Source organism: Labeo rohita, chromosome 8 (genome assembly GCF_022985175.1).
Source record: "Labeo rohita strain BAU-BD-2019 chromosome 8, IGBB_LRoh.1.0, whole genome shotgun sequence".
Classification (NCBI taxonomy): Eukaryota; Metazoa; Chordata; class Actinopteri; order Cypriniformes; family Cyprinidae; genus Labeo; species Labeo rohita.
Window position 1 is genome coordinate 2,593,698 of NC_066876.1, and position 12,455 is coordinate 2,606,152.

Here is a 12,455-nt window from a genome sequence, read left to right on the forward strand (position 1 = left end):
AGTCCACTAGAACAATACTTAATCGATCTCACATGAGCTTTATTGATTAATAAATTAGTTCAATTTTCCAATCGTGGGAAAAGACCACATCTTCTGACGAACTCTTAGGGAAGTGATACATTGCCACTAAGTTTCTGGTGTTGTCATGGAGACTTCAGCATCTCATAGTGAAGCTGGTTTTCTCTCTGAAGAGCAAGTGAGGCTATTTTGGGTAGGCTGTGTTTATTAGACGCAAGAGAAATTTCAGAGAGGAAAACCGTGCGCTTGAGCGAATAAGTACACAATTAAGGCCGTCACACAGAATGGCACAGCTTGAATTAATGAAACTATCAATGAGTGTGATAATGACACCCCAAATAAGGAAATCCTGCATTCCCTAAAATCTAATTTCTTTTATAGAGATGTTAAGATTTAATTTCCCTCACATAATCCTCTTATGAAGCACGTATTAATGTCTTAAACTTAACCTACCTTACTAACTACTAATAAGCAGCAAATTAGGAATTTATTGAGGCAAAAGTTGAAGTTAATGAGAATTGGTCCCCAAACTAAAGTGTGACCAAATATTTTATAGCTGAAAAGAACTACAAAGTGACAGGCTTGAGAATTTGTATACCTAAAAATGTTGTATTCTCTGTAATGCATAGACTGTAGAAACACTGTAATGTTATAACCGTAGACAGTTAGTGGTACGGTGCCCATTTTGATATCCAATTTTGACAGATGTTACAAGGTCGCAATACAGAGATTAATATGGAGGATAAATGAGAGCTGTTCTCCTACATTGTATGAACACAAAACAAATAATTTAAGACTGAACTGTACCAATTCAGCAGAAAGAGGAGGATTAATTCTGACAGACTGCTTTTGGGAATAGCATTTGCATTTTACACTCTGTTGAAGTCATCCAGACAAGCCGGTTGCTATGACAACCATGCAGGGATTCTGCCGCTACCATGGCGAGAGAATGGCTTCTCTAATTGGTTTCCACAGCAGCTTGTCTAATGGTTCTACACAGCGGGATATTTACATGTTTTCCACTAGCAAAGAATCATGGGCAAAAAATAGCTCCCTCACTGGACGCATGAAGATACCATACATTTCGTTTTCAATTTTGAGTAACATTGTCTTACAGTAAAACATAAAATGTACACTTACTATCAGCCACTCAACAACTTTATACTCTGAAATGCTGTGGAGTAGAACGTTAAATATATAAATATAAGTAATGTAGAATGTAGAATCTAAAACTTAAATTGTAAAAGGATTTTACATTTTTATCCTCATGAGAAGGTAGAGGGTAAAATCAGAGCGGAGAAGAATGTAAAATAATATTGGGTTAATTCAGAAAAATTTCCCCAGTCCTCTCAATGGCAAAATGTCTCCCAATTTACCTGAATTCACTCTTGCATTACCGATAAAAAGTTTTAGACTGGTTAGTTTTTTTAATGTTTTTAAAAGAAGTCTCTTCTGCTCATCAAAGCTGCATTAATTTGATCTACAAAAAAAAAAAAACAGCAATATTGTGAAATATTTTTACAATTTAAAATAATAGTTTTATATTTGAATATGTAATCTAAAATTATATTTTAAAATATAATTTATTTATGTGGTCGAAGCTGAATAATTAGTACTATTAATGTTGAAGACAGTTGTGTACATTTTTTATTAATAGAACATTTAAAAGCACAGCACTCATTTGAAATAGAAATCTTTTGTAACATTATAAAGTCTTTACTGTCACTTTTGAACAATGTAATGCATCCTTGCCGAATAAACGTATTAATTTCTTTTACTTCTTTAAAGGGGTCATCGGATGCCCATTTTCCACAAGTTGATATGATTCTATAGGGTTTTAATGAAAAGTCTCTAATATACTTTGATTAAAAATTCTCAGTGGTTGTGTAAAACAACACCCTTTTTACCTTGTCAAAATCAGCTCTGCAAAAATCATCTCATTCTGGTCGAGGCTGCTTTAAATGCAAATGAGCTCTGCTCGCCCCGCCCCTCTCTTCTCTCTGTGGAGTGACGAGCCTGTTTACTTTAGCTGCTGAACTCGCTAACTAGCACATTATTAGGAAAGGCGATTGCAAAGATTCATAAAAAAAAGCCCTTATACTCACTTCTGCTGTAAGTGAAGCTGGATCACGAATGATGTGAACATAGACAGATATATGTAGATCGGGAGGTGCATTCCCTTCACAAACAAACGTAATCCACTGCATCTTCAGCAGCTCAGATAAGTAGTAAAATGACGGGAGTAAATGACGACCACTACGTTCATTATTACATCCAGCAACACAACACCTCAATCGCTCAGTTCTTGCCACACCGACAGGCATCTGAGAACGGCTCGATTTGAAAAAGGGGATATTATTTCTACAGATTAATTAAAAACCACTGCATGGATTTTTATCATTATAGGGTAGATTTGTACATACACTGACAACACACATTAATGTTCAAACATGTAAAAGTGAACTTAGCATCCGATGACCCGAAAAAAAAAAAAACATACTGAGCCCAAACTTTTGCACAATAGTTTATGTTACAAAAGATTTCAATTTCAGCAAAATGCTGTTCTTCTAAACTTCGTATTCATCAAAGAATCCTGAAAAAAGTGTACACAACCATTTTCAACACTGATAATAAGAAATCTTTCTTCAGCAGCAAATCAGCATATTAGAATGATTTCTGAAGGATCATGTGACACTGAAGACTGGAGTAAAGATGCTGAAAATTCAGGAATAAATTACATTTTATAATGTATTCAAACAGAAAATGTTTTACTGGCAGTGTATATAATATAACCTAACATTCCCCAAAAGAGATTACGATACACCAACAAAAGTAAGTTTAAAGGTATAGCTTTTTAATTAATCTACCACACATTTTCTGTTTTACAGTTTGGATGGAACTAGTCACACTTTGATCCTATATATATATATATATATATATATATATATCTGACAAATTTGTCTCTTAGCAACAACCATCTCTCTAGCTAACAAGTTTTTGAATCATAGTGGTTTTATATGTTGATTTGGTACATTGCTAATTCAGCCCTTTTCATCTAATGATCAAAATGTGTATTCTCATTGTAAATATACAGACACTTTAATTCTGTGCTGACTTTAGATGTTCTGAGTCTGCGGCGGGTAATCTAAATGTTTTTTTCAGTGACTTACGTCCACCAGTGTAGTCTGCTCTTGATTACAATCTCAGATTTTCCATTACTGCCAGCCAACACTTTAATCACTGGTTTCAATATGAACCCATTGGTCAGATACAAATAGAGAAGACGCTGTGCACTACGGCTGTGTACAGAAACATGAGTGATTGCAGGTGTGCTGTACAATTTGTTTAAAGATGGACTTGCCTTTAAAGGCTCTGCCAACTCTCACACACCCAGCTTACGAACTTGTCTCATGTTTAATATAGATTTTAAACTACATGAAGTACACAGGACGGTGGTTTATGCCTATTATACATTTGACAAAATGAGGTGCATTTACTCAGTAAAAAGAGATATATAGATGAATATTTTTGGAAGTGAGTTTCTGTAGTGGCACAAGCCCTGACGATAAAACACCATTGCGCATTTCCAACTTTCATGACACACTTCAGTACACTTTTAAATTATAATGTAATTAGGTGTCTGAAAATATACATATCAAGTATCTTGTATGTCCTAATTTAGACAGCTAGGTAAGTGAGTTTAATAGACTGACAGATAATGCATTCATTCTAATGCGATTCTGCATTTGTATAGTGTGCGTGTAGACGGCAGTGTAGATGGCTGCCCTGCCGATGCAATCATCACGGCCCTTGCATTCAGAGGCAGGAGACCCCTGAGGAGTGTGAGCGAGACGAGGCTGACAAGATTGGCCCTGACTGTCTGTGTGTGTGTACAACCCAAGAGAAGAGTCATGTGATGGCCTAGCCTGAGTTCACACATGTATATAAACAGCCACAAACACATACACAGCCCTTAAAAGTGTGTCATACCAGGAAACAAAGGTTAATCGAAAGGCAAAGAACCTTGCTTCTTTGCTGGATTTGTGATGCTTAAGACTATGTGTCACATATATATGAAACGAAATTGTCTATTTTGTAAAAAGTGATAAAGACATTACTCTGATGGCTAACTAATACTGTCCACATCAGCTACGGGTATAGTTACTGTTGCTATTATGCACTTAGGTGGCAGTAATGTATTATTAACCAGTTTAATGGAGCCAGCCAATAACAGCGCAAAGAGTGTATGAAAGAGGGCATAAAGAGGCAGTGATTTCCAGGCCACGATTCATTTATATTCAGGGATGTATGCTTGCATTTATTGCTTGACAAGCAATGCACTTTCATGTTTCTGTTTGTATTATATATTGTTTTCTTTGGCACAGTGAAGATTTTGCTCTACGTTCTGTTTAAACTCTGGAGGAAGACGCTGCATTTGCAGAGGAGACTGCTTTCCTATGCAGGTATCGCGCTGCAACTGCCGCCTGTGTTGGTGACGCGTGACGTTAAGTTAACATGACAGAAGCACATAAAGTCTGCCCTCATTCCGCGCGGTTCCCCGCGGCTCAGCACGAGCCTTTAAAGGGGCAGCGCTGAGACAGCCGGAGACCTCTCGACAGAAACGCCTTAAAACAGGATAATCACTGGTTAACGTGTAGTGTGTGAGAATGAAACATTGATTGTGTGGACTGATGCTTACATTGAATGAATTAGGGAAAAAACAAAAACAATTATAATTTTAAATTATAATAACAAGGTATATTAAAAAAAAAGCTTTAATGTAACAGTTGTTTAAAAGAGGCTTTAACAGAAGCAGTTGAAGCCAGTAAACACACTGCATTATATATACACTGCTGTTCAAATATTTCGGTCTTTTCTGCTTATCAAGGCTGAGTTTATTTGACTGAAAATACAGAACAAAAACTGTAATATTTTGAAATATTATTGCAATTTAAAATAGTGGTTTTCTATTTTAATGTACTTTAAAAGAGAAGTCCACTTCCAAAACAAAGATTCACATATAATGTACTCACCCCCTTGTCATCCAAGATGTTCATGTCTTTCTTTCTCCAGTCGTGAAGAAATTGTGTTTTTTGAGGAAAACATTTCAGCATTTTTCTCCATATAATGGACTGATATGGTGCCCCGAGTTTGAACTTCCAAAATGTAGTTTAAATGCGGCTTCAAACGATCCCAAATGCGGTTGTAAATTATCTTGATCACTTATTTTAATAAAAATAATATAATTTATATACTTTTTTTAATGTCAAACGCTTGTCTTGTCTTACTCTGCCTGGACTGTTTTTGTTCCAGTTCATGACAGTTAGTGTATGTCGAAAATCTCATGTTCTCCCTCATGTTTCTCGTCCTGTATCGCTGTTTTACCTTTTTTGTTAAGGGTGTCTGATCTTCTTCGCATGTTCACTTTGCAAAGACTGTGCTGGTACTTCTGCAGTGATGTAGGATGATTTTAAAATTAATTTTGAAGTTGAGGGAAAAAAATACAAGGGAGTTTTCTGACATACCCTAACTGTCTTAAACCAGAATACATAATTATTGTAATAATTGTATTTTTTTAATGAAAATAACCGATCATTTCGCTAGATAAGACCCTTCTTCCTCGGCTGTGATCGTTTACAACCGCATTTGGGATCGTTTGAAGCCACATTTAAACTGCATTTTGGAAGTTCAAAATCGGGGACCATATCAGTCCATTATAAGGAGAAAAATGCAGAAATGTTTTCGTCAAAAAACATAATTTCTTTACGACTGAAGAAAGAAAGACATGAACATCTTGGATGACAAGGGGGTGAGTACATTATATGTGAATCTTTGTTTTGAAAGTGGACTTCTCCTTTAAAATAGAATTTATTCCTGTGATCAAAGCTGAATTTTCAGCATCATTACTCCAGTCTTCAATGTCACATGATCCTTCAGAAATCATTGCTGATTTATTATCAATGTTATATATATATATTAAACAGCATTTATCTAAAATAGAAATCTTTTGTAACAATATACGCTACCGCTCAAAGTTTTGGGTCAGTATATTTTTTCTATCTTTGTTATAAAGAAATTAATACTTTTATTCAGTAAGGATGTGTTAAATTGATAAAACATGATAGTAAAGACGTTTATTGTTAGAAAAGATTCTTTTTTGAACAACTGCTGTTCTTTTTAACTTTTTATTCATCAAAGAATCCTGAAAAAAGGTATATTCCAAAAAATTATTAGGCAGCACAACTCTTTCCAACATTGATAATAAATCAGCATATTAGAATGATTTCTGAAGGATCATGTGACACTGAAGACTAAAGTAAGAAATAAATTAATTAAGAAATAAATTACAAAAATACTTTTTTGTGTTTTTGATCAAATAAATAGAACTTTGATGAGCATAAGAGACTACTTCAAAAAAACATTAAAAATCTTACTAATCCCAAACTTTTAAACAGCAGTATAGGTCGTAATGTAACATAATGCATTCATAATTCTTATAATGCACCTAATAATCAGTTCTTCCACAGAAGTGCTTATTTAATAATAGTTTAATTATACTTTTTGATAGTATAATGCAGTAAGACACACAATCTAATGTGTTATAATACACTACAAAAGTTAACCTTTAATAGGTAAGTATTACAAAGTATCAAAACTGTCATTACAATAATTTATTAAATATATACTGCATTACAATGTGTAGAGGTATAATAAATTAAAGGTGTTCTGCATATTCAGTCAAATGTTAAATACACACACACACACACACACACACAGCTAAATGCTAATCTGCTTAATGCGACAGTAATGTGTGGAGATATTGAGGTATTATAAACAATAATATTGTGATTGTCTTTAAAGCTGCTTCAAAACATTGTGAAAAGTGGTATATGAAATTAAAAAAAAGGTTATCTTACATACAATAGACATGGAGAAGATCTTTTAAGCGGATCCCAACACTGACACTATTAAGTGTGTCATGGTCATAAAGAAAAATCAAAAGAACTTTTTCTTTTTTAAAACAAGAAAAGGTAGCCATTAAGATTTTGTTAAGTAATACACCATTTACTGATAATAATGCATTTGTAGGGCAATGAGAATTTTGGGGGAAATTCAACTAATTAAGCACATACTGTTACAGTAATGGGGAAACAAAACAATGTAAAAGCAGGTTTCACTGAAAAAAATTTAATTTTGTGTTTCCTTCTTTTGATTTTGGAGTGAAATATGAGCCAGACATGTTCTTTTACTGGCTTTGTTTGATTTGCTGCAAGTAACCAAATGTGGCCACTCCAAAGCGGAGGGAGTCCAGAGGTGTCTTTCTTTGTAGCGACTTCTACAGTCACTTCCTCCACTACTACTGACTGGGTACTTCGCCCACGCCGAGCTGGATCGCTTTTTGCCACATGACAACCCTGTTGCTGTGGTAACAACATGTGCCTTGGGGACAGTGCTTTTGTTTTAGCCGTACAGTTTTTTCTTTTCTTGTATTGTTTTTTTTATCCTTGTCTGTGATACACTACCCCTCAAAAAAATCTGTTAGGGTGATCATGTCTTTCTATGATGAAGCACCATATTTCTCTTTATGAGTTAGAATCACATTGCATATTTTCATTAATTGTATTGAGTTATAGCTCCATCTTGAGATGAGTTCAGAGAAAGGGGGATAACATAGCATCAGCTTTTGAAATAACTGTAGGCTACTGTTAAACTACCTAACACCTATTAATATAGCAAAGCGCCCAATGTTTTCAGTCAAGTCAAGTTACCTTTATTTATATAGCGCTTCATACAGTCCAGATTGTATCAAAGCAGCTTTACAGTGTTAAACAGGAAAATAATGCAGTATGGTCTTAGGCAAATTTGAAATTAAATGATCAATCCTTACTTCTGAAGTCAATATGAAACAGCAACTGAAGCTCATTTTGCTTTGATAATGTGATAGACCACAGGATGTTGCCACCACAATGAACTTTGACACAGAACTCTTGAAAACTAAATGCTGACCTTTAACCCAGAAAAAAGAATGTACACAATGACATGCATCCACACCTATTTTAATCAGCTTCAATGGAATCTCAATTATTCATGCAGGCTGATGGCTGATGCAATCTTCTGATGAATTCAGTTCATGTATAATTCATGAAGTTATCGTACAGTCATCATAATAAACAAATTCCTTGCATTTTGTGTCAGTGTTTTTTTGGGTTTAGAGACTTGTGTTCTTGTTTAGTTCTTGTTTACGTTACACAGTAATTGTGGAATACATATTTATTGTGTAAAAAAATATATATTTTCATAAGGAGGTGTTTACACTTTTCCCATGACTGAATGAGTAGAGCTGAAGATGTAACATCTCAGGTTTTATGCAAAATATATTGACTGCCATTGGTCCTCGGACATCTCATAACGATTGTGGCTCACCAATTTTGATTATGCAAAAACTGTGAATGAGGCATGAGAGCTGTGGCGGTGAATATTGTCAATGAATAACAACTTTGTGTGCTCCACACATAAAACACTAACATGACTAAAGACTTGAAATACAGTGCATTTATCATTTGGATTACTATAATGATACTTTATTGTGTTATTTAAGACAAGGCTCTGTTCACTATATAGCCTTTCCTTGTATGGAAAAGTGCAGCATGAACATGAGCATGACCGTTCACTGACCTGTGACTATGTTCTCTGACAGAACATTGACCTGCACCTCGACCGAGTGTTTGGAGGTGTAGGTAATCTCAGCACTGACGTGGGCTACTTCTCCGATGAACATTGGGTGCAGGAAGTCTGTGCGCTCCACACGGGCCAGAGCAGCTACACAGCGATCCTATTTGCCAGAAGAAAATGCTATTTATTTGCACTAGTATACCAGGTTACTACAACTCAGTAGCTGCATATACATTTGTACTGTGTGTACATTGTGCTACATATATGACTTTGTTGTGCCCTCTTCTGGCTACAGCGGACAATGGCCATTTTTAAGCAGAAGGCATGAATCAGGGTCAAAGAAAAAAAAAATAACAATAATAATAATTATATATTCACAACACTGTGCCAAAGTTAGTATTTTCACTAACAAAAAAATGGTCTTTTGCTGTAGTGTGTCAGTAGGAAATATCAGTCTACACAACCTTTTGCCCTTAATTGTAACAATCCAGTGAGATTTTTGTATGCACAAGGAGTCTGACAACAGCCAGATCTCCGCACAGAGATCTGATCTCATTATCATCCGTCTGCAATTAAGTAATATATATAAGTACTTTTATATGTGCGTGTGTGTGTATATATATATATATATATATATATATATATATATAAATGAGAAACATATTGCTTTGAACTAATGAAATGTAATTAGAATGTGTGGTAAAAATATATATATATAATTTTTAAAAAAGCAAATGAAAATGGTCCTAAAATGTCTGTTTTTATTTATTAATTTTACCCCTTTAATTAAGCAGTAAACGATGACAGCTCATTTTTTAACAAGTTAGGTGAGTTTCATCTATCACTTATCAAATCAATTAGAATGTTCAGCTACATCTGAACATCTGAACATGTGAAGAAAAACACATCATGCTTTGTTTATCTAAAAGATGTTTGTTCCAATGTTAAAAGTCTTGCATTCAGTGTCCCTTTAACCATAAGACCAAAGAAAAAGCAGCAGGGAGAAAAAAAAACTCACCCCAGTTTGAGTATTGCAGTGGCGTGTGCCAATGATGCATCCTGCTTCCTCAATCATCTTTAGGATAGTGCCACCATGAACATTGCCAATAATGTTGGCATCATCAGGACGCATGATCCTGAAATATTAAAGAAAAAACCTTCGCATATAATGACCAGGTTTTATAGGGATGCACAACACAGTATTATATCCAATGGTGAGACCAACATTTTGTATATTGTTCATCCCTAAAGTATATGTCTTTCTCACCTAAATTAAATCACTGTAACAAACAAAGTACTTTCAAATTTTATTAATTTAAAGCATCTGACAATAATATTAAGTAATATTATCTTGTTATATAACTTTGATACAGCCTTACATACAATGGCATTCAACAGTTCGGGATCAGTAAGACTTGTAATGTTTTTTAAAGAAATCTCTTATGCTAATCAAGGCTGCATTTATTATGCATATATATACAATATACACTGTAAAAAAAAAAATTTGTTGAGTCAGCTTACAATAATTTGTTACCCTGCTGCCTTAACATTTTAAGTTCAGTCAACTAAAATAAGTTTAGTCAACTTGAAATGTTAATGTTACGTGTTTGTTAAACTTAACAGATGGGTAAGTAACCCAGCTGCCTTAAAATTAAGTTGATTCAACTCATATATCCAAGTTGTCACTTAGTATAATTTAACATTTCAAGTTGAATAAACTTTTTTTGAGTTGACTGAACTTAAAATTTTAAAGCAGCCAGTTTACAAATTATTTTAAGTTGTTTTTTTTACAGTGTACAGGGGGAAAAAATCAGTGTAAAATAATGGTTTCTACTTTAATATACTTTAAAACATAATTTATTCTTGTAATGCAAAGCTGCTTCTTGTGATTTTCATCAGCCATTACTCCAGTCTTAAGTGATCCTTTGAATTCATTCTAATACGCTGATTTATTATTAGAATTATCTATGTTGGCAACAGTTGTGCTGCCAAATATTTTTCTGTGACCCGTGATACTTTTTTCAGGATTCTTAGACGAATAAAAAGTTAAAAAAAAAAACAGAATTTAGTCAAAATATAAATATTTTCTAACAATAATTCTTTGCTATCACTTTTTATCTGTTTAACACATCCTTGCTGATTAAAAGTATTTAAATAAATAAATAAATAGAATAAAAAATTACTGACGCCCAAACTTTTGAATGGTAGTGTTAGAAAAGATTTCTATTTTAAATAAATGCTGTTCTTTTTAGCTTTTTATTTATTAAACAATCCTGAAAAAAGTATCACAGTTTCCAAAAAAAAATTAAGCAGCACAACTGTTTCCAGCACTGAAAATAAATCAGTATATTAGAATGATTTCCGAAGGATCATGTGACACTGAAGACTGGAGTAATGATGCTTAAAATTCAGCTTTGATCACAGCAATAAAATAGATTTTAAATGTATACTAAAATGGAAAAAACATTATTTTATGTCGTAATATTATTTTACAATATTACTTTTTTCAGCATTTTTGATCAAATAAACAGCACTGATGAGCATAAGAAACTTCTTTAAAAAACATTAAAAATCCTACTGATCCCAAACTTTTGAACAGCTGTGTGGGACAAATCGGCAGAAGTCCCAGGCTTCCAGATTCATATATTGTAATGTCAGTTGACTACAAGAATTACTATAGCTAGTAATTATATTTACTAGCTGATACTTAATCTAGCAGCACTGGATTTATTTTTGCTGTATCATTCTGTTTTTCTACTGGTATCATTAAAGACAACAACAAACACACATGATGACACAACATAGTTTAACACATAAACAGTCATGATTTCATACACAACCAGTTTGGTGAGAAATATTGAACAGCCAAGTCGTAACAAAAAAAAACTTTTCATAAAACCAACAACAACAACAAACTGACGTTACGATACTAGTTCACGGACCTCTTTTGTTGAAAATAAATCCATGTCAAACACAGTACAAACACACAAATCTACAACTCCGGAAGAATATGAATATGATGTGTGACTATGTATGAAAGGTGTGAAATAATGCGTCTGTCTAAAAGAGCACGATCATGTGTTTGCTAGTCAACTCTACCTGCTGAGCTCATAATGAGATTCCATGACTCCTTAAAAGTTAGACAACAGAGACTCGAGAAGTTCCCAACACAACAGTGACTGTATCAGCGGCAGTGACATGCTTTAATTCATTTCCTCCATCATTGCACACACATTATGACATCATCATCACCTACACCACTAGTGTGAGTGTTTCACTGACTCCGACTCCACCCAACTTCATTCAAATTGTGCAGGCCTTCAGTCAACTCACAGAGCTAGCAATGACAGTATTCACGGTTTTCTCTACAACACACGTTAACTAAAATGAACAGAACTAATATTTGTTAGTTCATTCGTTCAACTTTTATAAAATAGTTACACTTCAGTACCTGTCATGAAAATAAAGTCACAATGCAAAAAAAACACACACACACACACACACACACACACACACACACACACACACAATCTGGCTTCAATTTATTTTGGCAAAATAACATTCATTTTTGATTTTGTAGTTAGATACATGTCACTATATTCTTGTCATGTAACAGGAGATTGGCTCCACAACAGGACAGGCCCAAAGCATAAAAGACCCACTTTGATTTAAAGGCCACTTCCAATCAGTCAAGTGATGAACAGCTGAGCCCAAAATCTTTTGCTTATTACAATATTTATTGCGTTTATGCCAACCAACATCAA

General features: G+C 34.1%; 1 protein-coding gene across 5 annotated transcripts in view; it reads right to left on the reverse strand.

Annotated features, from left to right (window-relative positions):
• The window catches only part of acot7 (acyl-CoA thioesterase 7), a 70,548-nt gene that overhangs the window by 54,105 nt on the left and 3,988 nt on the right, over window positions 1-12,455 (reverse strand). For 4 of the 5 annotated variants that reach the window (XM_051116421.1, XM_051116420.1, XM_051116419.1 and 1 more), the window contains exons 2-3: window positions 9,710-9,827; window positions 8,695-8,851 (exon numbers count right to left, since the gene is read on the reverse strand). In XM_051116421.1, coding sequence (XP_050972378.1) covers window positions 8,695-8,851; window positions 9,710-9,827 — 275 coding nt within the window. Of the gene's footprint in view, window positions 1-8,694; window positions 8,852-9,709; window positions 9,828-11,790; window positions 11,918-12,455 lie in introns of those variants that run through there. The other variant, XM_051116422.1, reaches the window with a different exon arrangement.